Consider the following 26,802-nt stretch of genomic DNA (forward strand, 5'->3'; position numbering starts at 1 on the left):
AGATCCTTTCTCATTTAATCCTCTGTCATGTTGGGCTTCTCTGACCTTCCTTCATCCCTTGGCATTAGCTTTGTAATCCCCTTTCCTTCACTTTCCCCCCCTTTTTCCTTTTCTTATCAAGGGATTTACTATGGGTGGATGTTTAGCATGTTCTCCAAATAGGTAACGTCGATCTTGTTATATTTTATTTAAGCACATATTTGTATCACTTAAGCCATGTGTACGCTGCAGAGAAAACTCGGCTCTGGTATTTGAATATTTTATCGCACCAGGCTTTCACTTTAATGAAAGCAAAGGATCATAAGTTTTATCTGAGGCTGTAGCTTGCTAGCTGTATTGAGAGTGCATGTCCTGGCTTGACCGGAGCGCTTGACCAAGAGATAGAGGTAGAATGGAGGGAAGAAAGAAGATGAAGTCTCATGTGTATGGATCAAATAATTTATGGTCTGTCCAGAAAAGTACCATTTTTGGACCCAAACTCTCAGGATGCCTTCAGTCATCTAATGGCCAGAAGAATAGGTAACTAGTGTACATATCATCACCCCAGGGTGAGAACACTGCACATAAAGAGCTCTGCAGCGAGGAGAGAGAGCATTCAAGCTTCACTTCTTGGGGACTTCAGATTCTATAATCCTTTAGCCTTATCAATGCCAGATAAGATTGATGGGTATTTTAAGCCAAACTATATGGTGAGCTAGAAGTTCCTCAACTTTGCCCTACACTGTAGAATATGCAGCAGAATGGTGGGATAGTATGTCTCCATACCCTCCAACTGCAATTGGGCAGGGATAGTTTGGATGAATCTTCTAGCCTCCCACATTTTCAGTTGCTTTTGGAATGTCCCAGTTTCTCTGTCCTCCTTTTCCCCTTCCTCTGCAACTTACTTCTATTGCTGAAAATGGAATTGAAAGTGCAAAAGTAGTTTGCACTCAGTTAACTCTTCAAGGGGTAGAGCAGAAGAGTGGGTTGAATCTGTCCCTTCCCGGTAGGCTCAAGCAAAAGCAAAGTGTTGCAGCCTCTCCGACTTGTGTCATCCTCCTCATTTATAACGTTTGCCGTTTTGACCACACACTCTATGTTGTTTGGCTACAAGTGTCCTGGTTTTAATTTGTGAAACGTTGGAGAATATGTCTGGCCTTTCCCCCAATATGAACTAAGGCAGGTAGTCTCATAGAGCTGTCTTCCTCAGTGGCTGGACCAGTTGGTCATTAAACATTAGTGCATGAAGAATTAGTGCCTCTCATCATAGTCATTATTTCAACCCATCATCTTTTTGTATGCATTGTTTGTTCTTCTATTTGTATGTCTCTTTCCTGCCGGTTTATGCCTAAAGTGGATTGCACTGTATCAAATTAATAGCAATAAACACGACAATTCAAAGTCCAGACATTTAAAACAGTGTTGATAAGACATAGTTTATTGTTACTACTTAACTGGTGGCAATAGGTGATTAGGAATTCCATGCAGGTGAGAAAGCTTTTAATTCTCCGCAGCTAGCAGACAAACCAGCGAGACTGGCTTAGGAAGAACAAATTATTCTGTCTCCTAGCAGCTTTGTAGCCTGGTAGGAGGCTGGTAGTCCATGTTTCCATCTTACCCCTTACAAGTTTGAACTGATATGATTTATAAATTTCTACAGCAAAGGAACCAAGTGCATAAGAAACAAATTTAAGAACAAGGCCAGCTCACAGCTTAATTTAAAACTACTCTGGTCAATCTGATATTACTGGGGTAGATGGAGGGGTGGGTTTTTGCCATAGGGCAATGTGTATAATTAAGGTGGATATGTGTTGCAAGTGGTGTGGATAGAAAACAATTAAAAATGGATAGTCTTGTTAGATCCCAAATTATTATTGAGTCTTGATTGGACACTTAACGTTGATCACAGGATTCACAAATGGGAAACAGACTGAGCTCGCAGAGTATGGAAATAGGACTTTTTGACTACACCTCCCAGAATCCTCTTGGCCATGCTGATTGTGGGGATTCTGCAGAATTGTCTTTTCCAAACTTCTTATCTCTCCAGATGCTGTTGGTCAGCAATGGCTATCAATGCTCTCTAGTGTAGCTGATAATTAGGAATGATGGAAGATGCAGTTCAACAACATCTGAAGGACAACATATTCCTCTTCCTTTCCCTAGCATAATGTTAGCTGGATCTGACATTGCATGAAAAACAACCAAAAGGTTTTGTTGAGAGAGCATTGCTGTAATTTTATTCATGAGAGATACTGAACTATTTACACTATTCCATTAGTATGCCAAACTAATATGTACCATGTGCTCTTCCCTTCTACAGCCTGTGAGACAGCACAGGGCGATATTACAGCACTTAATATCATTTGGATGCACTTGGCACCTTGTAATAGTGCCTTTATTTAATTTATACAAGCCGAACATAGTGGAGGCAAACAGATTCTCCTTCAACAGGCAGCAGTTCTCCAGAGAACAACTTGTACTGTCCTCCAAGTTGTGAGAGGCAGTTCATCCAGTTTCAGCTAACACATTTGAGAGAAGCTCTCATCCCCCCCTTTGCCTCTACTACCTATTCATTATTGCAAACTCTTTTTTTTTTTTTTTTTGCTCCTAAGGTGGCAAGAGATGGTCTTGTGCCCATTCCTTCCCACTGATGAAACATCACCTAGGCTACTAACCAAGAATCTACCTAACACAGGAACGATCAAACAGAAATCTTAACAATACAGAATTAACAGAATTATATATATATGGAAAGTTTAGGAAACAATGTTATTTCTCTCCTGTCTCAGAGTTTTATGCGTGCAGGAGATTTAGATAGCACATCTTTTGCTGCCGGCAGTCAGATTAGAAACATCAGAGACTACTTGCATTTGAGCACCAAAGCTTTTTAGTCCTGCTGGTGGTTCCCTCCCTCTTCATACAAACATTTTAATTTCTGCAGAAGCCGTCAGCTTTTGTTCCCCCCTTTCACTCCAGATCTAACTGCATTTCAGCACAAATCTGTTAATCTGGTGACAGATGTAAATTGTTGAGCATATGGACAAAGTCTGTCTGACTCCTAAAGCTGGCTTGTAACATTATAAATTGGAGGGCATGCCATGAGACTGATATGCTGTTGGCTTCACTTGAAATGACTATTTAATAGTCAAAATGCTGTTTATCCTAGTTTCTTTTATTCCATTACCCTTCTTCAGCCTCTAATCTGTCATTTAATGTTTATTACATGATTTGTAAATTCTTAGGGATTTGTTTATCGTGTGTTTGGATTTGCAAATTTTCATTAGTAAGCACCAGTAAATTTCTCAAAATATTCAGACTTCTCATCTTACCTATTTTTTTTTGGGGGGGGGGGGCAGAGCAAGTATGAAAAATAATGTGTTACTCATTTTATTTCTTTCTGTTGGAACGTGTGCTGCTATGGCTTTTTAATACACGCAGGCAATTGTTTCTAATATTGCCTTACACCAAATGTGCCTTTGGACCATCTTGATTAGCACTATTTTGATTCATAGTGGACTTTCAAGGTTTCAAACAGGTGTCTTTTCTAGCACTGTCTAGAGATTTTGAAGGTTACACTAGGGACTCTGCCACTGAACTCAATAGGGTCCTTCCCTACTTCTTCATTAGTTACATTTATATTCTTCTTTTCCTCCAGGGAACTCAAAGCAGTGGGCATGGCGCTCCTCTCTTTGGCCTCTTTGGCCTTACAACAACCCAGTGAAGTAGGTCAGGCAGAGAGAGAGGGAGAGAGACTTGCCCTAGTGCAGTGATGGTGAACGTTTTCAAGGCTGAGTGCCCGAATTGTACCCAAAACCCATTTATTTATTGCAAAGTGCCATGTCCCTCTGGCTTTCTAGTAACAAACTCTGGCAAACTCTGTGCTGGGATGATGGCACATGTGCCTACCGAGAGGGCTCTGAGTGCCACCTCTGGCACGTGTGCCATAGGTTTGCCATCACTGCCCTAGTGAGTTGGGCTCAGTGGGGGTGTAAACCTGGATTTTCCATGTCCTCAGCTAGAGGTGGAAATCATGACTCTAGACATAGTTCAATTGCAGCTCCTACATCACCAATAGTGAGGAATGATTCCTTTGGCTCTTCCTCTCTAGAGTCCTCATGGCTTTTCACAGGCATCTGAGGGATTGGCCAGTCAATGCTCAAGGGTGACAGAATCTTCCCTAGACTAGACCTTGAAAGAGAGGAATTCACTGTGGACTAGCTAGGGTGGGTAAAAATTTTGGAGCTTGTCCAGCTTTTGGGCTCTGACTGAATTCCCACCCTCCCTTTTTTATGGGGATATGTTGATGCTGTATGTGTCATACGTTGATGGAGTAGATCATGTTTGTTTTATATTATCACAGTGTTGGTGGTATGGCATGGACAAGCTCCAACTCTGAGAGGAAGCAGGGCTTGTGAGCCTCTTTCACAGTTGATGGAATCCCCATAAGTAACCTTGGGGATGTAGGCAAATGAGGTACGGCCGGCCAAGGGATCTTTAGTAACCCCTGTACCTGTAGATGGCAAGGAACCATATAGTGGTTGTGTGCTGGCATGGATTTCACAATTGTCACACCTCAGATTCTCAATGGCAGGTGAGTCAGAGGACTGGTATATTGAATAGATGGAAGGGTATCCAGTTTCTGGATCTCTGTGTCATGGCAAGCCAATATTATGACAATGAGAGGTAGGATAGGGAAGGAGGTTATGATGTTGGCACTATAGAAGAGAAATCCATTTGTGGAATATGCTGTTGGTGAGATTACTGCAGAAAGGTGGCAAGTTAATCTACAAGCAGCAATCCTACCACAAATGACTGGAATAGATTAACGTGATATAAAGGACCAGGGCAATAAGGCCCGTGGTCTACTTCCTCAGATCCATATATCTGAGGAAGTAGACCAGAACTGTGAAAGCATATGCTGCAACTTAACAGACATTGATGGAACTTTTAAACAATTGTAAATTGCATCTGCCAAACAATCCAGATCAGAATTTTTATCTTTATTTATTGATGGGCTGTACATTTTAGGTTTGTCTGACATTGTTGGTTTGAAGATTTCCAAGATTTTTATTGTCCTATGGCATTAAAACACACGCATTATACATTAAAATGACCTAAAAACGCCAAGCCCAACCTGACTTCTCAGACATTATTGTTTAATCATAGTAATACAATACCTCTTCCCTCACTAAAATAAAAGAATACAGAATATAGACTCTAATTGTGGAGACATGTTCACCCGAGTAAGATGCCCAGTCTTGTCAGTTTTTCCCTCCTTTTAAATCACTGAGACTGTCATTCCACCCCCCTTTATAATGATACACAGAATGTTATATTGATAATGACTTGAGTATTTCTGATTTATGAAACTCAATCTGAAATATTCATTGCAATTCATTGCTGAGAAAATGAAACTGGAACAAGCCTAATGAAATCAGAAGCCCGCAAATATGTTGAATGTTGTAGATGGACAATGCTTTTAATGATTTGACATGGAAATATGACAAGTCTAGAGGCAAATCCTACACTGTTGGAGTTTTGAAAAAACAACCTGTTAAGTATAACTTGTTTCCAGTAAAGATTTAGACTACTATTTTGTACATGCTTACTTGGGATTGTATCCCAAAGAATTAATGGGTTTTATAAGGGAGTGGCCCTTAGAACATATGATATGTTAACCAGTATTCATTACTTGGAATATTTATAGTTTGTGTGTGTGTGTGTTTTACCAAAATGTGTTGATTTAACAGGTTTAGAAAATGTTGCCTTTGTGTCAGATGCAAAGTGGTTCAAGCCATCTGTGAAGGACAGATTCTTGTATCCAAGTGTCACCCCTTCCCTCCCCATTGGCCTCATGTTATTATACTGATTAGTGTTCTTTTCTGCTACAGGTTATTCCTGCTACAAGAAGGTGGGCTTCTGCTCCACTGTTGATGGTTTTTCCTGATAATGTTTTCTTCTAAGGCTCTTCTCTTTGCGTTGAGCCCATCTCTCACCATCCCTTTGTATAGCAAGGGGACCACAAAATGAATCTCTTATCCCGTTCACATCCCCAGTTGGGAATGCTATCTCAGATAAGCACTGTTATCTTTGATCACTCATATCTCCTGTTTAACCTTCACTTCTCTATGCTAAACATACCAATTTCTTCTACCCTTTCCTCATGAGACTTTAATCTTTGGACCCCTCACTGCTGCCTTCCTGTGGACAAGGACTTCTGCACCAAAATACATGGATGCACTATCACCAACAGAACTGAAGCTTACTTTAAAATGAAATTACCTATAGTTACAGTTTCAAAGCACCTCAAATAGTCATAGTTGTATTTGCAAGATTCAAAGTAACTCTCTACATTTTCATAATGTGACTTTAAGTTGTTCTTAAAAAGAAAGCACATTTGAAGTGCTACAAGCTGCCATACAAAATACTGTCTCCTTTCATGTTGTTGCTGTGTACCTCCAAGGTGTTTCTAAATTATGACAACACTGAGATGACCCTATCATGTGTTTTTCTTAGCAAGTTTTGTTCTGTGAGGTTTCCCATTGCCTTCCTCTGATGCTGCGAGAGTGTGGCTTACAAAAGGTCACCCAGTGGGTTTCAGTGGCTAATGAAGTCCCTTGTGCAGCACTTAAACCAATATATCACGCTGATTCCCATCCATTTTATAGTTGCCTCAGTGCCCATGGAGCAAGAATTACTGTGAACCAAGAACCAACTACACAAACTTTCCCTTAAAAATCTGATGGGTGCTAACACTGTTGTCATTCTGGTAACCTTCTGGTGATATTTTACCATTCTGGTGTTATCATTCTGGTGCCAGATATTAGCATCACTGTTAAATGAAGGTTTGGTGCCTAATTGTATTGCTTTGAAATTGCTTTAAACTTTTAAAACTTGCTTTAAAATGGTCTTGAATGTTAAATGGTTTAATATATTTTTAGCCTTTTAAAACCATTCATATTGTTTGGATTTTATGATACACTCACTGTATATGTTCAGCTTGTACACAGAAAATATCATACAAAGATCAAGTTTATACTCAAAAAAGTAGTGAAGATAGGAGGAAGAAACATTAACAATCTAAGATATGCAGATGACACTATATTCCTAGAGGAAGATATCAGAGAATTGGAACAATTACTAATGAAAGTTAAAGAAGAAAGTGCGAAGGCAGATTTACTTTTGAATGTAAAGAAAACAAAAATAATGACTATGGAGGATCTACATAAATTCAACCTAGATAATGAGGAAGTCAAAATAGTCAAATAATTCTTGTACCTTGGATTAAATATTGATCAGAACAGGGACTGTAATCTAGAAACCAGAAGAAGACTAGGAATGGGAATGGCAGCTGTGAAAGAACTAGGCAAGATCCTAAATTGTAAAATACACAACCGAGCACTACACCATCATCCAAGCCATTGTATTCCCCATCACCATGTACGAATGTGAGAGCTGAACAGTGAAGAAAATGGATAGGAGGAAAATGAACTCATTTGTGCTGTGGTGCTGGAGAACAGTGCTAGGATATCATGGTCAGCCAAAATGACAGACAAATGGGACCTAGAACAAATGAAGCCTGAACTGTCCCGGGAAGCCAAGATGATGAAACTAAGGCGTGTTCCAGATGCGCGCAAAGTACGTACTAGGTAGGTACTAGGGTTAGAAAGGGCGTCCCTTCCGGATGCCCTAACCCTAGTACATACCTAGTACGTACAAAATGGCGGCACCCATTCTACATGGGCGCCGCCATTGGGATGTCACGACCGCGCCACCTCCAAATGGAGTGGCGTGGAAGTGACATGTTGGCGCCATGCGAGCGCGCCTGAGGCTCCCTTTTTGTGGCTCCGGAAGGAGCTCCTTTAGATGGCTGCACCAGCGACGCAAAGCAGAAAGGGCCAAGTGGCCCCTTTCTTTTTGTCCCCGCTGCCATCGGGTGTCCTTGGGGCATGAAGCCCCAAGGACACCCCTTTCCAGGCCGCGGGGAAGCGGCCTGGAAAGCGACAGATTGGGGCCTTAGAGGCTGCCGCTGTGGCAGCTGAGGCCCCGATCCGGTGGGGAAAGGGGCGGGTACAGGCCACCCCAAAGGGGTGGTCTGTAAACCGCCTAAGAATTTAGGTACATCATGAGAAGGCATGGCTTATTAGAAAAGACAATAATACTAGGAAAAGTAGAAGGTAGTAGAAAGAGAGGAAGACCATACACTAGATGGCTGGGCTCCATCAGGGAAGGCATAGGCATGAAGATGCAGAACCTATTTGGAGCAGTGGAGGACAGGGGGGCTTGGAGATGTCTCATCCATAGGGTTGCCATGAGTTGGGCTTGGTTTGAGGGCAGTTAACAACAAGAAGTCCTGAAATTTTGGGGCATAGGTTGGGATATAAATGTTTTAGCCATATTTAATAATTAATTAAACATTTGAACCATGTCATTATTTACATCCAACATTAGTGAGGTCATACCCTGTAACTTTAAGAGCAATGAAAATGAAGTGGACTTGGACTATGTGTGAAAGCTTATGCTACAAATTTCTTTCGGTTAATCTAAAAAGTGATACAGGATCCCTTTGCATACCACAAAATTTCAGTTCTCACTGACTTACAAATAAAATGTCATATAGTTATACCTTAGTTATTACAGAGAAAGGACTGACTACAAGTAGTCAGTTGTTTCCAAGCTTTAGACATTCTCCTGTAAAGTCCCACTTTATTGGTTTGCTGGAAGTGGGAAACTTGTATGGTGGTTTTTTGTTGTTGTTGTTATTCATTTATATTTTTAAACACTGTGAATGAGAGGGAGAGAACCTGATGCAGAACGTGATTTTGGCAGTAGTCCTAGTGTCTAGTTCCAGTCTAAAGTTCTGTTTTGAGTAGTGAAGAAAACCCAGACTACAGTATACATTCACGTATAAGTCAATATAAGTAGGGTGTTTTTCTTATTTCAAAAAGGAACCTTCCCCTGGTAAAAAGGCAAGAGTGCAGTCTCACCTGGAAGCTCTGATCCCCCTCTACTCTCTCATCCATCCAACCTTTAGTGAGAGCACAAACAGTTATGCCTGCTGGGATTTTGTTTTTTGGCAGTGTTTTCCTTTGCTTCATCCTTCTGATCCTCTGTTACATGCCCCTACGTTTTCCCATTGACTTATCCACGAGTCACATCAAAACCTTTAATTTTGGCCCCAAAATCTGCCCTCAATTTATACATGAGGTTGACTTTATAGTCGATATATACGTTATGTAGAATCTACTCATGCATGTATCTGATAGAATCCAGCACCATGAGAAATTAGTTTGGACATGAAAGTTCGGCTGTCAATAATAATTATAGGCTTCCTAGCTGTTTTTGTGAATCAAAACATATATTTTTCATGCCAAGTCCCTAGTTTTATAGTAAGCATGCTGTTCGTTGCCAGTAAAGAAAATAAAATAATAGATGAGAAACCTTTGTCCTTTGGCAGCAGCGGAGATTAAAAGTCAAAAGTCTGTTTTTAAATTTTTCACGCACACCCTTCTTTCAAGTTTTCTGTCAACATATCTTAGTGGTCTTTGTGTGCCTAGAGCTCCTTCAGACTAGGAATAAAAATGATGCTTTCAAGAATAAAAAAAAGTACACAACAATGACATTTCTTTCGATATGACATTTTGGTGAGGCTTGATCTTTGCTGTTCATTATTGTTTGGTGTCTCCACTGAGAGATGATCCATTTCGGTCTAGGGATGACCTCTTTAAAAGCCATTGGAAAACAATGTATCCAAATACATTTCTAACAGGTTCTGTCTGACCTACCTCAACTGGATAGCCAAAAGGAATCATTCTTACATACTGAAGTATGTTGATGAAATACAAGATATGCAAGTTGATATACAAGAAAATGCAGCAAGGTTTGCTTCAGAGCCCATGTGTGCAAAAAGCACTGCCAGACGCATTCCTTTGCAACCACCACCAGTAAAAGGAAAGCAGAGTGAATATAGAAGGAGAGGAAAGCAAGGTTACAAAATCCAGGAATTAATCACGGATTGTTTTGACTAAATTCTTCTCAAATCAAAGGGTAGATTAGGCAAGTAATATATTCTCATGTTGCACAGTTGGAAATACAGCTAGAACATGTGTTCTCCCATTCAGCGTTGAACATTGTGGAGAAAAAAAGATAAATGTTTAATTTATTTATTCCGAATAAGTAAATTTATTTATCCATTTACTTTCTTTATCTCCTGCTTTTCCCCTCCCAAGCTGGGAGACAGTGTTTTGGAAATTGTTTGCCAATTTGTTCATGATCACTATTCCTTACCAGTCATCATAAGTCTTGCAATATCAGTTTTACATACAAACAATATGCCTTACAGAATTATGCCACCAGTTTTTTGTATGTTCAAAACAAAAATATCTAAATTGGAGCCTGGAAATTAATGGCCATAAGGGAGCACTTTTTGAAACAGCTGCTGGTGTGAATTGTATGAAGTGGATTGTTGGTGTAAGTGTGACTTGGACATTCCTTAGCACACTGTCCTGCTTTATATACAGACAGTGCATGTTATTTCCCATGTCAGTTTGTCTCTGCATTGCATTCTCAGTCCTCTGGCAAGCCCTTGTCAACTTATGCTTCACCAGACACTGAAAGACTTGTTTCCACAACTTGTCTGGTTATATTTGTAGGTCTTGGTGTAGAAAACATACAGTCTTGTCTGGTCGCTGTTAAATCCTAAACTGCAGTCATGGTACAGGACAAAGTCAAAAATGTTTTTTCTTACCTACCCTCCAATTGTCTTGATTTGACATGGAACAATCCCAATTAATCCTGTGTCATCCCACTTTTTCAGCTGCCTAGTTTGCTTTTCATTTTGCCTCCCCCCCCCCTTGATTTTATCCTTTCTCCACTCATTTTATCTTTTCTTGCCTCAACTTAATAACAGGCATCCTCTCTGGGATTTCTCTTCTTTTTTAGGGATGGAATTTGAGGGAAACAGGGCTCCTTCTATGCAGGTTTGGTACCCCATTGTTTTACCTAGGCGTCCTTCTCTCCCTATAGTGTGAGGGTCCTTTTAACAAGAGAATGGAACACTCTTATTATTACAGGCATAGAATTAAAGAAATGCAAAGTTTTATATTCTTTATTTCAGTGTATTCTCAACCTTTCATTCATCCAGATTGGGAGAAAATTCATCTGTTTGACTTGACAATCAGGGATTTATGAAAAAAAAAATAACAGGGAATGAGATGTGGTCCTCAGTTATGCAGACTTTAAGTCCCACGCTTGTGTGATTAATTTGATCTTGGTGTGTTGTGAATGCAAAAAGTCATGACGGCTTTTGTTCTGTGAGCGCCAGTGGAGTGGCACTTATTTTTAGGAAGGACAGAAAGTACTTAAGGGTTGTAAAAGGTTAAGACTTTGGAGTCTATACTAAGAAACTTAAACTTGGAATAGTTAATCGCTGCACCAGGGAATTTTCTTTGCAAGAATCCACTTACTGGTTGTAAATAGATGGCAGATTATGGTAGTACTGTACAAGCTAAACTTCCTACCATGCCGTGAGATGTCCCAATAAAACCCTTTTCATATGACTTGTTCTATCTGATGGATCAACAAAGGGTTAATAGATAACAACTGTGCAAAGTTAGCAGGAAAGCCCAAGAAATCTCTTTCCACCTCCCCAAAATAAAGGAACTAATGGAGATGGAAAACAAATCTCTACAGCTATATGGCATGCCCTAGAAGGTGCGTCAGGGATATTATAGTTCCCCAAGAAGATTATACTGTTTATCAGATAAGTGTTTGTAACAAAGGGTTATATTTAGAATGCTCCGTGTGCTTGATTGTTCAGTTAATGGAGGGTTCTTTTAAGTGCACCGATAGTGCTGTTTCTTTATACAGTAGTATGTTAGTAATCACAGATGGTTAAAATCTAGAATGCAGCAGCAATTTTGAACCTTTCTTACAATGGCAAATGGAAGATGGTCCCAGGTGCTAAGACCATTTTAGCAATTCTGTGTTAAAGTGAGCATTGATTTAAACATCGCAGCCTCTTTGAGAGCTGGTAGAAAATTACTTCTGTGTGCTAGGGCTTTCTTGTGAAAGCTGTAACATTACTGTGTTCATCAACCCTTCACAGCCGTGGTGGCCACTTTTACAGCAGTATAGTAACTACCTTGGAAGCATGGCACTTGCACTGACATGACCCAGACACCAGTGGTTTGTGGTCTAAGATGGAGAGTGGTGGGAATGAGGTATCACTTGCTGTCACCAGAAGCTGCTGCTGACCAGTATTATTGCACCCAAAATCCATGCTGAAAAGCTGCAGAAGAAGCCTGGATTAGATATGGGCTGTCTACTGCCCGGGCATAGGGCAATGCGATAAGATCCACCACTGATAGTTACGACCCTCCTGTAATCTGGCGCGGATTTTGGGTGCAATAATTTTTGATTTCTCAGGTGATTTTTATCAGCAGTAGGAAGGTTTCTCATTTGCTGAATCCACATCTTTAAAATAATTTGTACTTACCTCGATCCCAGTCCTATTGGAAAACATGTCATTCCTCTAGATGTGAAGTGAAAGCCTGAGGTTTTGTTCTGTTTAAACTTTTTACTATACACTTTCTTGGAAAAGCTGTTTTTTTTTAATGTGTGCCCTGAATTGGGATCGGGGTGGTGGAATCAGTGGGTGGAGTGGTTGTAGGGGAGGGAGGGACAGATTGGTGGGAGGTGATATCCTCGCCTGGCAAGTGTGTTGTCACAAGTTTTTGATGTTGTGCTATTGAGATTATAGAGGAAGGGTTCAACCCCCTCCCCCCCCTTTAGGACATCACTGTGGCCCCCCCGGTGATCCCGCCAGTGTCTGGTGCGGAAGATCTAGGCTTGTAGATGGGTGGAAAGAGATTTTCTCCCCCTTTACAGAAATATACAGCATGAAAACTGCATGATAGGTTACCTTAGGGTTCCCATAAGTTGGAAACAACTTGAAGGCACATAACATTTAAGAAAAATGGAAGGACAGAGATGAGAGGAGTGTAGTGAGGATGAAAGCGCTAATAAGAGCTTGTTTCAGTTCCAGCTGCCCATCTCCCCAGAGCAAATCACACAAATCTGCCCTCCACCCAAAGCTGCCATCTCAAGCTGCCCCATTCCACTTTACAAAGGACTGGTTTGCCTTCGCATATAAACAGTTCTCCCCTTGCACACACTCACTTTCCCTGTCAAATGCTGTGTATTGGAGAGGATGGTGTGTGTGGGTAGTGGTGATGCAAAGAAAGCCCCAAGGCAGGCAGGCAGGCATGGGGCAGGCTTTGTACACCCCCCTCCTCTCTCTCTCTCTCTCTCTCTCTCTCTCTCTCTCACACACACACACACACACACACAGTCCCATCCTTTAGGAATGCAAAATGGAAGCCCATGTAGTAGAAACTTGAAAGGATTGTAGCCCGACACCAGGATAACCAAAATGTACCAGGATAACTAAATATACAAGGATATCTAAAATGAAACAATAACCTCTGGATTTTTATTTTGCTGCTTGTTGTTGTTGTTATTGTTCCAGAAGGGCTGTTTGTTAGCACTAAGCATTCCTTTTTCTTTTCCCTTATTAATCTACAGGAAAGAACTGGTACTTCATAAACTTAGAACTTACAGTGACAGATGTCAATGACAACGTCCCGGAATGGGTCATGAAACCTTTTCCTTACTTAGCCACAGTTTCACCAAAAGCCTCGGCAGGCACCAAAGTATACAAGCTCTTGGCTGAGGATCAAGATGAAGACGAAAATGGGGCTGTTGAATATTTTCTTGTGGAAGGTAAATACAGCTCATAATAGCTGACATAGCACATACACATCTATGTATATGTATTTCATTTTCCCCTCTTGCCTCACTCTGTATTTGGATGTTTGTGCTTACTGGTAAAACATAATTCTGAACAAAATCTTGTCAAATTAACTGTAGGAAGGAACAAAGGTCTATGAAGAGGATGCTTGATTTTCATGTATCAGGTTCAGTCCTGGCGTTGTTGGGCAAAATCTGGAATCCTAGAACTCTAGTAAGTTCCCTTTAGGTATGGTGGGTAGACTCTGAACCAACCAAGGAAGGCACCTACTTATAAATAAACAATATTGTAGATCAAGGGAGTTCTCCTGAGAGAGGTCCATATACTCCAGAACTTGTTGTTTGCCTGAGGGACCACTTTATTGATCGTAGCAGTATGAGCTCATGGGGATCAGGTCAGTACGAGTTCATGGGAATCAGCCTGCATGAAAGAGAGTAACTTTTGATTGACAGTCAACCTGAATACAAATAGGAGAGTCACTTGGCATGTTCTCATGCTCCAGGAAGCACCCAGTGTCTTTTCACAACTTTTTCCACTGTCTGGGGAATGTCTCTGCTGCTATTTGGAAGTATGAGCTGTGTGTTAACTAGTTCCTCTATGCTTAAAGAGCCCTTTGACCAGAGTCATTGTTGCAAGTGGAGGAAGATAATATGGCACCCGGCAGTGCAAAAAACATCAAGGTTGCAGTGAGCAAGATAGATCCCAAAATGGATGACCATTTGCGAGAACATTTTAAGGCGCAGAGGGCAGACTTTAAGAAAGAAATGAATGACACTTGAGACCTTAAATTTAACAAACGTACAGCTAGCATTTCTTAAATGCATTGGAAGCATTAAACCTTGGTTAGAAGCAAGCATTTCCTCAGCCAACTCCATACCCATACGGATCTCCTTATGAGTAAGCTTGAAGACCAGGAAAACAGACTTTCACAGCTTAACCTGCACTTTTGCGGAATCTCTGAAGGCAAAGAGAATAATGGTACTATGGCCAAATTCATTAGAACTTAGCTCGCTCAACTCTGCCCAGACTTGGGACTAACTGAAGATGAACTGGAATGTGCATACAGGTCTTGAAGTAAGCGAGTCAACATGCGGACATCAGACAGAATATGGGATTAGATTGTACGCCATGGGCAGGTTTACTTGTATCTGTTTTATTGTTTGTATGTACAGTGATGTGCAAATCTACAGCACTATTATAAATAAAGCTTAATAATAATAATAATAATAATAATAATAATAATAATAATAATAATGTGATTGTAAGAGTTGCATGGTATCCCTGTAAAATCCAGATGCTAAGGACACACAGTGCCATAACTTTTATGAAAGGTTCTAACCAATCTACAGTATGGAGATACTGAAGTGCAGGTTTACCAGGACATCTCCACTGATACTCTTAAACATTGCAAGGAAATGTCACAAGGAATTCCGCCACTTCATGGAGTAGCATCTGCCTCCCATTGGGAATTTCCTTTCAAAATCATAATTCATAGTCATACAGTTATACAGGTTGGTCCCTAAATGAATAAACAAACGTAGATAGGGAATGGGTAGGGACTGCTTGAAATGAAACAGACAGTATGAAAATGGCTCATGTTAAAAGAAGCTGCCTGTTTCATTCATTGTTCCTGATCACAGCTGCCATTTTTCTATTTGCTTCTATGTAGGTGGAGAAGATAGATTTGAGGTTGAAAAGGACAGTGGTTGGATCAAAACAACAGGTTTGCCATTGGTAAAGGAGAGGGAATATTTACTGACTGTGCTAGCAGCTGACAAACCTGGTCTCCAAGGCTCTCCTGCCTATGTTTCTGTGGTTGCTGGCCGTCGAGCCCCACAGTTTCACAACACATCGTATGCTGTTTACATTCCTGAAAATACTCCACCAGAAGAATCGTGAGTACTAGCAGGAGGTTTCATTATTTAATTGAAGAGTTGAATTCTACAGCTGCATGCCCTGAGGTTTATGACTCAAAATAGGTAAATTCATGTACAGTTATGGCTCAGTTAACAATTAGATGTGTTACTGAGCATTATTTCTTTAACTGAATGTTTGGTAACAGACAGTGAAATACCAGAATAGAGACATAATAGGGATAGGTGTGTGCACTTCTTTCCCCGGACTCCACTTTTCTTATTTTCACTTTAGTGGCCCAGAGTTACAGATCTATGGTTTTGTTTTTTTTAATATGCTACAGATATCTGATGAAGCAGGCATATCTGCTCTCCTCTTTTATCTCTGTTGTGTTGTCCATGCATGGTTAGTAAGTGATTCTTGTGTCAGAGGCTGTTTACCTTGCCTCTTGTGGGCAAACACACACAGCTGTAGTAGGATCAGCTAGAGTAGAATCCCATTCTTTCCCAGCTCAAGCTTAATTGTGTTGCTTACTACAGACAGTAAACAATCAAAGTCTGTATTTCACCAGCCTCCTATCAGTGCTGAAGTTGCTAGGAAAAATCCAGCTACAAAGAGAGCAAGGAGAAAATGTGGGTCTGGATGTAAACAGACTTTGTCAAATGGATAATTATAAGAGGCTTTGTTAAGTGAGGTATGCCTGTATTACCAGAATTTGGACTGCTGTAGTAGAGGGTGAGCCATGAGTGAAAAAAAATACTCATTCATAGAGGGAGAGAAAGTGTAGTATATAGCATTGACATTGATATTTAGTACCCTTGACATTGCTGGACCCCATAGTCTTTACATGGATGCCTGCATTTACCCCCATTTTAAGTGCTGAGTGTCTGGCAGCTGCCATTCTAATTTTCTACAGTGCCACTTAACAGGGCATTCTGGCACTAAGTAGCAGCACTGATGGACATATCCAATGCTGTTATGTCAGTGAAAATGCACTGATTTAACAGGGGTCCACCCAGAAGGCTCTACAATTAGGCCTTTTGCAAAGCTAAGGTTCAGGTTACTTTTTGCGGAGGGAAAAGAGGGCCTGAGCTAAATGAAAGTTAATGTTCCCTCACATTGAATGCTCTTCTTGTCCCCCAGATTAGTCACTTTTGCTATATTGATCTCCCAAATCTTTTCTCAGATACCATTGGCTTTCAAACGACTGCTATCTTTTGGGTGCGAGCTGGTTCTATGGAGTTTGTAGCTTTTCCATTGAGAAATATGAATGGATGATACTTAACAAGTATGTGAGGTGATATACAAGTAGAGCAACTCATCCTCTTTTTCAGGATAAGCAGTATTATAATTTTTCCAGATGTTGGGCTTGACCCATTAAAGTCTATTAGACTTTACTGAACTTTGGAGCTGATCTGACAATCTGTCATAATTTAGTGCATGTGCAATCAGATTAAACCTAAATGGTTTACTATCCGATTTACTGCCTATGCATTCGAAGAACAGTAGGTTTTCTAACTATTCCTTTGAAAGCAAAAAAATATATACCTTCTTATGGCTCAAATCTGGTCAGTATGAAGGTAGGACATAAATCACTTCTAATTATCAAACCACCAAGACAATATGATGTGTAGTATAAGAAGACACAGTCCTAACTGGACCTGTGGTTTCATACCTGAAGCTCATCAGGGAATTTATGAATTTTGGACATATTATATCATGAAATCAGGCGCTACTGGACTGATCCAGAATTGATTTTGACCCTACTGAGGAGGCCTGTATCCTACATACTTCAGACATTTTTGTATGCCTGTTAGAAATAGTTATTAGTGGCAAAACATAATTTTATGATCTGCATCATCATCACCATCATCATCATGATGTTTATTTTGTTTATATGCCATTTTGGCCCCCGGGTTACACAGAATTCTTCTCTTGTTTTATAACATATAATTTGAGATAGGGATTAGCTTTTCCCGGGTTTCTGATAACCCTAGCCAATGAAAATTAATGACACTCTTATTTTTATTCTATTTAATGAATTTATATTCTACCTTTCTTCCATGATTGGATTCAAGATGGCTTACTCTTAGCTTAATTAAAAAGATTAAGCTAAAACATTAGCTTCCAAAATAAAAAGAATTAAATAACAATATTACTTTAAAAACAGTTTAAAACACTTACAAACATATTTAAAACATACTCTTGTCTGCAAATTTCTGTCTCTCAAGGTGTATGTACATCTGTGTAGTTAAACATAAATTAGATTGATAAATTAAACTCAGTATTTTAACAACGGTTGGATAGCATTAAATGTTAGTAAAGGTTTTAGATAGTTTAAACATGTGGGTGGATACCAACAACAAAAATGCATTCTGCAGTTCAAACTGCCTCCTAATCTTTATAGGAGATTTATCCATTTCTTAGTCGCACTAGGATATGATATGTTGGGAATTGGCTAAAATTATTCTTGACAATTTTTATTCTAGGTTTTTGACGGTATCTGCTTTGTCCCATCAAAACAAGTCACTGAGTTATAGCCTTATAACTAATCCAAAGGGGCTGTTTGGCATTAATGAAGTAACAGGTGATGTGTACCTCAGTCGAAATATGGATTATGAGAGTGATCAACACCAGTACCTCCTTGTGGTACAAGCAAAAGAAAACCCAGGGCAGCTGAGCAGTACAGTTGAGGTGAGTGCTCCTTATTAACTATGCACTTTCATCCCTCCATTTGTATATACAGCATTCAGTGGAGTCACATGCAGTTGGTAAAAGACTCTGTGCCTAAATGATTGAGGGAGACATAGTGGGCTTTGGGGGACACAGAAACAAAGCCTGTAAAAAAATTATATATATATATATATATATATATATATATATATATATATATATTCATAGAATCATATACTGTATACACACACACACACACACACACACACACACACTAATATGCTTTTTATTTATATACCGCTCTTCTGAGACGATCAAAGCGATTCACAGAATCATTTAAAACTTTCACATCATAAAAACAACATCTCAATATATGTATCAATAAAAACCAGTAAAAACTGAACATCAATAAAACAAACATGGAATCTATCAATTGTAATTAACCATTTATGTCAGGGGAGACGGTCTCTATAAGGAGTCTGAAGGGAATGCTAGTCGGAAGAGATGGGTCTTTAAAGCCTTTTTGAAGGCATCCAATGTGGAGGTCATCCGAAGTTCTTCTGGAAGTTTATTCCAGTACATTGGTGCAACTGATGAAAATGCTCTCTGGTGGGTTGCTACTAGTCTCACCTTAGAGTGTACTAATAAATTTTTTCCTGATGTTACACTAGTTCCTTCCATATTGAATGCTAGCTACACTAGCAAGGAGCCTAAGAAAGTTTTATACCAACTCAGAGGGGCTCTACAGATCACCCCAAAGGAGTGGCTCTGCACTGCCCCTTTCAGTGCTGGATTGGGGCTGCGGCAACCACACGCCGTGGCCCCGATCTTGTGCTTTGCCACTCCCTTTTAGAATGGCAAAAAGCTGCTCTTGCTGCCATGGCGGCAGCTTTTCGCTAATTCTTTGGCTCAGCGCAACTAAACACTGCGCCAAAGAAGCTGTGTGACACCGCCTGCCATCTGGTCAGGCATGCGGCATGGTACCAGTATTGGCGCAAAGTAAGAGTGTGCGCCGTATGGTTGCCATGCCTCCACTCCATCCCGATGCTGACATTTATTGCTGGTCTGTACAGCCAGTCAGCCTATATAAATGTTAGTGATCTATGATCTACCCACCTGTTCAGTACCTTCCAGAAAGATAATTCCTTCTTGCTCTGAGTACAAGCAAAGCAATCATTCCCTGTTTTTTCAGGAAAGGAGGAAGAATGCTTGAAGGCATTTTCAGCTTTTCTCCTATTAGCACCTATATTGCTCTGCTAATAAATAAAAATGAAATGTCTCAGCAGTTCTTTTATATTAATACTATTGGTTCCCTGGAAGTCACCTAATGTTTATTATTTATGATGAAATGCTGTCAGAAGCTGAGTGCTTCAGCTTGCCTGCCACAGTTAAGAGAGTTGGATTTGTTTGCCATAGGTTTGCCTTGTGCACTTACGATGTATTATAGTTGCTCAAGGATGGGACATACAATAGTGTTAATTGCTACGAGTGTTGCCCACATTCCTTTGTGAGTTTGTGGCAGGAGATCCAAGGTCAATCTCTTGATGAAGTGAAAGCAGAAGGAAGGGCACCCATGGGAAAATGGGGAAAAAGAGGATTTTGGTTTTGTGGCAAATGAGAATGTAGCCTAATAAGAAAAAAATGCACTGTCTGGTTTGTGTATGTTGCAATTACATCTGTTGCATTATTGGTGATCTGTTTTGTTTGATGTATTTTTGTGATTTTGTTTTGCCGCATTCCCACATTGGTACTCGACTGTTTATATGCCAGTGTAATGATGCACATCCTTTGAGTTAAGTTGGAGTACCCAAGCTTCTTTTTGCCCTGGTTTTTAGTCCCAGGGCATGGCTTCATTTCATTTTCCAACCAGTTTTGCCTTGTAAGTCATCTAAAGAGCTAGGCTTCAAAGTGGATCAAAGCTGCCTTATTTGGCTAGTGCAGACAACCTCCTAGTTACAGTATAAACATTTTAGGTGTATCTTGTTTAATTTTTGTAAGCTTGCATGAAAGCCAGCATGGTGTAGTGGTTTGAGCGTTGAAGTACAATTATAGAAACCATGTTTGAATCCCTGCTTGGCCATGGCAATCCACTGAGTAGCCTTGAGCAAATTTCACTCTCTCAGCCTCAGAGCAAGGCAGAGACAACACCCGTAGCCCAACAAATCTTGCCAAGAAAATGCTATGATAAGTTTGCATTAGGGTTGCCATATAATCTTCCATGCGTCCCAGACTGAGAAAAATGTGGCATATACAAATCACAGTCTGTAACAAATAGTAGTAGTAGTGATGATGATGATGATGATGATAATAATAATAATAATCTATAATCTATTTCCCAGCAGACAGGGTCCTAACCTCCTGTATTCTGGGTTTAGCTCCTCCTATTCACTCCTGTAGGCAGGGACAATAAACAAAAGACCAGCCCCTATATAGGGAGGAGCTAGCCTTCCTGGGCCTCCGTCTTGTTCCTGCCTAAGCTCCTAGCAGGATGTTCTTTTCGTATCACGAGTAAGTACCAACGTTCATTTTTGCTACTAATAAACATGCTACTTTTCTTTTTTCATTTTAGGTTTGGGTTGTAATTATGGATGTGAATGATTGTGCCCCAGAATTCCAGCAGTCAATCTACATAAAAGACAATGTTCCTGAAACAGTGACTGCAACAACAGCACTTCTACAAGGTTAACAACATTTTTTTTAAATAAAAAAGAGACATTGCACATCATGTTGTGAGGCTTGGCCCATCCAAAAACAGATATTTTGACTACTGTTTCAGTATCTGAGGGTTAGTTGTTGGGTCAAGCAAAGTGTAGAATAAAAAGAGTACAAGAGGGCAAGATGTTACAAACCAAACAGGAAAAAACAAAACAACTTGAGATGTTAGTCAGATGCCTGCATGTTGTTTCATTCCTTAATAAAGATGTTGTGTTGGGGAGGATATCTTTTGCAGGGAGGCTCCTCCTCCTTCTGATATATGATATACCATTACATGTAAATATGGTCATTGTAAAGTTTCTTCATATGTTTTTTCTCCTTTCTCTTGGATGATATCTTTGAGCTGCTTGTGTTTCAATTGACGTGATAAATTATATGAGTTTCTGTATAGGATGATTTGGATGTGTGTTTCTTTAATGTGTGAGCATCATATATTCATGGGAGAAACATAGCACAGACATGGCATGAAGCTGCTTTGATGTCATGAGGACAGTGTTTTGTTATATTTTTAGTGGTTCCTGTTTCTGTGGGTTTTCCCACCACTTGATCATTCTTTTGAACTTTGCAGTAAGCGCTGAAAGAGCTTCTCATCTTCCTCTCCCCTCCTACAGTGTCAGCCAGTGACTGTGATTCTGAAGAAAATGCAGAAATGCTGTATTACACGCTGAGTCCCGATTTCAGCATTTCTAATTATGGCACCATCTATCCAGCAACAGAGCTGGACTATGAACGTCCTAATCACCTGTATGAGTTTGTAATTATGGCCGTTGATAAAGGAGAACCACCAAAGACTGGGACAGCAACAGTCAGGATCCGTATCTCAAATGTCAATGATGAAGTGCCTAAGTTCTCACAATCAGTGTAAGTTCATAACTGTGCCACTTTATTAGAGTTTCAACTATTGATTCATCTGCATTGCTATGGGGCATTTTCTGTGTGTACTTTCAAACATTCTGGCAGTGTTTCTTGAAAGCAGTATGTTAAGAAACGGATAGTGCAGTTGAATGGACCAGTAAATTCCTTGTTCATATCTCATCAGTAATAAAACTTCTTTGTCCCTAGCAGAGGCATTTACTCACAATTTTAGTTCCCTAACTGTTGCATAGGTGTAGTAACACTGATTTTTCTTACATTGTTACTTGTAGTATAATATGTGTTTGTCTGTCTGTCTCTCTGTCTTCTGACAATATTTTGTATTCGTTTGTGTGTGCATGTATAAAAAGAGAAAAATTTGTATAGACTGGGGTCCCTCAAGGAGCCATTCTGTCTCCCATGCTATTTAACATTTACATGAAACCGCTGGGAGAGATCATCCAGAGACATGGGGCGCGGGGTTATCAGTACACTGATGACACCCAAATAATTTTCTCTATGTCTCCGACTGACGCAGTGACTGGGGATGGCGTCTCTCCTCTCGTGGCCTGCCTAGAGTCAGTAATGGGCTGGATGAGGGAAAACCGACTCAAGTTGAATCCAGAGAAAACGGAGGTACTAGTGATAGGTTCCCCTGGTCCAGGAATGGTGGTGGTTCCACCTGTCCTGAACGGGGTCACGCTCCCTGTGAAGGACTCTGTGCGCAGTCTGGGGGTGCTTCTTGACTCGTCGCTTCATCTGACTGCTCAGGTGAACGCGACGGTCAAGAGCACCTGTCATCAGCTTCGGCTTATTCGCCAGCTGCGCCCATACCTGGCCCAGAGGGACCTAGAAACTGTTGTACATGCTCTGGTAACCTCGAGACTGGATTTCTGCAATGTACTCTACATGGGGCAACCCTTATACCAAACTCGGAAGCTGCAAATGGTGCAGAACATGGCAGCCCGGCTGGTCACTGGTGTTTCCAGGACCAGCCACATAACACCGGTACTGAAAGATCTCCATTGACTGCCCATTCGCTTCCGGGCTCAATATAAGGCGTTGGTGATTACCTATAAAGCCCTAAATGGCTTGGGCCCAGGATACCTAAAGGACCGCCTCTCCCCGTACATTCCGCCTCGCACCCTCAGAACGTCTGGGCAGCAATTACTGAAGGTGCCTGGGGCTAGGTTAGCCTCCACCACACGGAGGACATTTTCCACTGCTGCCCCAGCCCTTTGGAATACGCTGCCCACTGAGCTCCGCTCGACTACCACCCTGGCCCAATTCAGGAAGGACTTGAAAACCTTCCTGTTCCAACAGGCATTCCCCGACTAAAATCCTGTGGGCCTCCCTCCTCTTCCGTGGCCAAGAGGTTGGGCTATGGGGCTTTTAGCCTGTTATTTTTTATTGATTGTATGGTCTGCTTTGATGTGTTTGTATTTTATATTGTTTTATGGTACTGTTGTTTTTAACCCATGTTGTAAGCCGCCCTGATCGTAGGAAGGAACGGGATAAAAATAAAAACTTTATTATTTATTATTATAAAAACTACCGGGATAGTATGTAACTAATTTTTTAAAAATGAAGACAGCAACTTTCTAAAAAATAAATAAACATAACATTAAAACATCATTTAAAATATTAAAAAATGGAAACCTACTAAAACAGTTTTTAAAGCTGAGTTAAACGCCTGTGTCTTGGCACTTCTTCTAACAGCGGAGTGAAGACTGATAATAGCTCTCAAGGGATTGCGTTCCACAGTTTAGGCTGCCTTTGAGGGTAAAAAAAATAGTAATTCTGTCACGATGCAAGCAAAGTGCTTTGAACACCCTCAGGCTTTTTGAAGTGCTAAGTATTAGTTGTCAAAGTGTGATGTACAATGAAAAATTTCAGTGTGATGGGCTCCTTTCCAAGATCCCAGTGAGTCAACCAGTGGTATCACTATGGGGAGGGTGCAGCATACACCAGGTGACACCCCAGAAGAGATGTTACCTGGTTGGGTGCTCTCCCTGTTGTGGGCTGAGTAGTGGCAAGTGCACCCCTCATGGTTCCACTGCAGCAACATGGGGCTCTTCCACATCCCTCCCAACTTTGTTGTGACACTACTGCAGCAGCAAAGGAGAGGGCCGAGTGCACCACCCCGTACAGTCGGTTACGACTAGACATTCATGTCAAGGGACTACCTTTACCTTTTACATCAGTGAGCAGGCTGTTTTGGGGGGATATTTTTTCTAAAGGTCAGACCTCTGCAAATACCAGAGGTTTTTTGAACACATGGATATTTTCTTCTGGTTTATAAGTGGTGTTGTTTTGGCTGTATGAAGAGAGGCTTTTTAAAAATGAATACACAGGTGGATGCAATGTTACCACTGGGAGCCTCTCCCCCCAAAAAAAAATCCCATTGTTGGGAGAAATGTGTTATATAAATCTTGTAAGTAAGTTTTTAAATAGAAAGTTCAAGGGCTAAGATCCAGTGGTGTACAGAATTATGATTTTCTTCTTCCTCTCCAGCCTTCTGTAGTGTCAGAAACCAGGTCCAAAGGCTTTCCCAACATTCGAAAGCAGGATTCTTAGGCAGCATGGATGGCTGAAGTTGGAGAGAGGAAAAAAATCAAGTTTAAATTGTTTAAGATGTTTTTAATCTTTTAAAATCACTTCATTGTTTACATTATTTGTTTAAAATTTCCTTGTTTTCCAAAGCTTTGGACATTTTAGTTTAATATTGTTTTATAATCTTATATATTTTGATCATATGTATTTGTCAGTTTGTTTTCTCTTGTATTGCATTGTAATTCTGTCTGGATTGTTTTACAATTGTACTGCGTTAGTTTTATTTTTGTATTACTCCTTCCTTTCCCTAAGTGTGTGTGTATTTGTGTGTGTGTGTGTGTGTGTGTGTGTGTGCATGCATACCTTGTTGGTTGTATGGCTTTGGTAGGGCTGGCTGTTTGTTGTTGTTGTTTTACTTTGTAAAACATCATGTACACTGATGGTGCTGTATAAATAAATCAAACAACAACAGCAATAATTTCTTCAGTTGTTCAAGTTGATTTTATTGTATATCTTCCTGAGATCTTTAGATACAGAGTATGATATAAATATTTTAATAAAATAAATAAAAGGCCAAATTTGAAAAGTTGTGTCTCAGCATCCTTCTTAAAGGCTGCAAGAATGAGAATTGATTGTAGCTTCAAGGAGTCTATGGCCTGTTACAGACAGCCAAAATAAAGCTGCTTCAGTCATAGTGGAGGTATGGTGTTCAATGATGCATGCGTCCTAAGAGTCCAGAAGCCACACAAAGCTACGCTTCAGTCCTTAGGCTGGAGCGTAGCTTTGGTGCGACTTCTGGACTCTTAGGAGCGCATGCATCATTGAAACACCATACCTCCACTGTGACTCGAAGCAGCTTTATTTTGGCTGTCTGTAAACAGGCCTTTGTTAATACAATGGGTCACAATTAGTTGGACCTATACAAGGGCTGAAAGATTGTAAATGCAGCACTACTGCCAGGAGAACTACTTGCCATATCTTTTAAAAACAAATCTATGTAGTATTTCTGAATCACTGTTTCTTCTTCATGGTCTCTGTGACTCACATTAAATGGATCTCTGTGCCTACTCAGTGTGATTTCTGGAGCTGCTAAAGCTTTAGAGTTGGTGTTCTGGGGGCAGCCCAGACCTTTTCCCCTCAGGTATATAGGTCACCCTGTCCCTCTGGTCTCAGTTCCTTTTCATCTACCACAGCAGTAGTGCTGACTAGAGCTTCTCCGTAGCACTCGTCTTTCACTTTTGGTTTACAACTTGGACTACTTTTTGTGATTTGACTAGTGTTTTTTTTATCTTCACTCCTTTCCACCTTGCACCACTTATTTATGGCCTCATCAGCTTCTTTCAAACCCTGCTTCACTTGTGTTTCTCTGTGTGTCAAATCCAGGACTAGGATGGACGCTCTAGGTGCCTCTCATGGCCAGTCATTCACCCCTCCAGGGCCACCATAGGCATGCTTCCCATTTCAATGCTCTTCTTGGAGAAAAGGCTCCTTAGATCCTTGTCCATGGAGTACATGGCCCTGAATACGATGTTGATATAATTGACAAAAATCCAGACTTCCCAAAGTTGGATGGGTTTGTCCATATGGGTGGCAATCAAGCATTTAACCATGGAAACAACGGTGGGTACCTTGGCATCATGCTCTGTGGACAGAGCAACGCCATCGGTACCAGCACCCTCCTCAACACCACCCTTACACATGGAAATGATCTTGTAATCTACCTCCACCTTACTCTCCAACCCCCAAATAGGAGTCACACACACACACAAAAAAATAACATAAAAAGAAAAAGAGAGCTAAACAATCCTCTTCTCAAGACCTACCCATACAACAAAGCCACCCATTGGCTCAGTGGTCATGATCCTAGATGAACTCATCAGTCAGCTGAGAAGACATCCCATTTTTACTGCTGATACCTTCCTGGAACCGCCCCACACTCAGCATACCTCAGAAAGAGAGGTGACTGATTCTCCCGCTGGAGTGCTTTCAATTGTCATACCTACAAACTCCATCGGAATTCTGTTCCTAAAGCCCAGAGGGAGAAGGGAAGATAGGAGATACGTTCTTCTTCAATTGGCATGACCCCCTCCTAGATGCCTTCTGTCTTTTCCCCATGATCACACGGGTTATTGCCAAGCTCCATCCCAACTGGATCTCCCCGCCATCTATCAAAGTGGATAGTACAGCTCCCTTGGGGATGATGGAAAGCTCCAGGGGATGGTGAGGGAAAAGGGGGCAGCAAGAGGGCTTTCAGTCAAAATACTGGAGCACAGAAAAGAGAAGAGGAAACAATGGCCTTTAGGACCATGGTGAGGATGAGGGTTTCATGAAACTTCTTTTTCAAGGTCCCTTAGAACCAGTGCACA

General features: G+C 40.7%; 1 protein-coding gene across 1 annotated transcript in view; it reads left to right on the forward strand.

The window, feature by feature from the left end:
- The window catches only part of LOC121914382 (neural-cadherin-like), a 54,021-nt gene that overhangs the window by 9,288 nt on the left and 17,931 nt on the right, over nucleotides 1-26,802 (forward strand). The window contains exons 2-6 of the mRNA XM_042437773.1: nucleotides 13,564-13,761; nucleotides 15,459-15,684; nucleotides 18,133-18,337; nucleotides 20,886-20,997; nucleotides 21,643-21,892. Of these exons, the coding sequence (XP_042293707.1) occupies nucleotides 13,564-13,761; nucleotides 15,459-15,684; nucleotides 18,133-18,337; nucleotides 20,886-20,997; nucleotides 21,643-21,892 (991 nt within the window). The remainder of the gene's footprint in view (nucleotides 1-13,563; nucleotides 13,762-15,458; nucleotides 15,685-18,132; nucleotides 18,338-20,885; nucleotides 20,998-21,642; nucleotides 21,893-26,802) is intronic.

Source organism: Sceloporus undulatus, chromosome 8 (genome assembly GCF_019175285.1).
Source record: "Sceloporus undulatus isolate JIND9_A2432 ecotype Alabama chromosome 8, SceUnd_v1.1, whole genome shotgun sequence".
NCBI lineage: Eukaryota > Metazoa > Chordata > Lepidosauria > Squamata > Phrynosomatidae > Sceloporus > Sceloporus undulatus.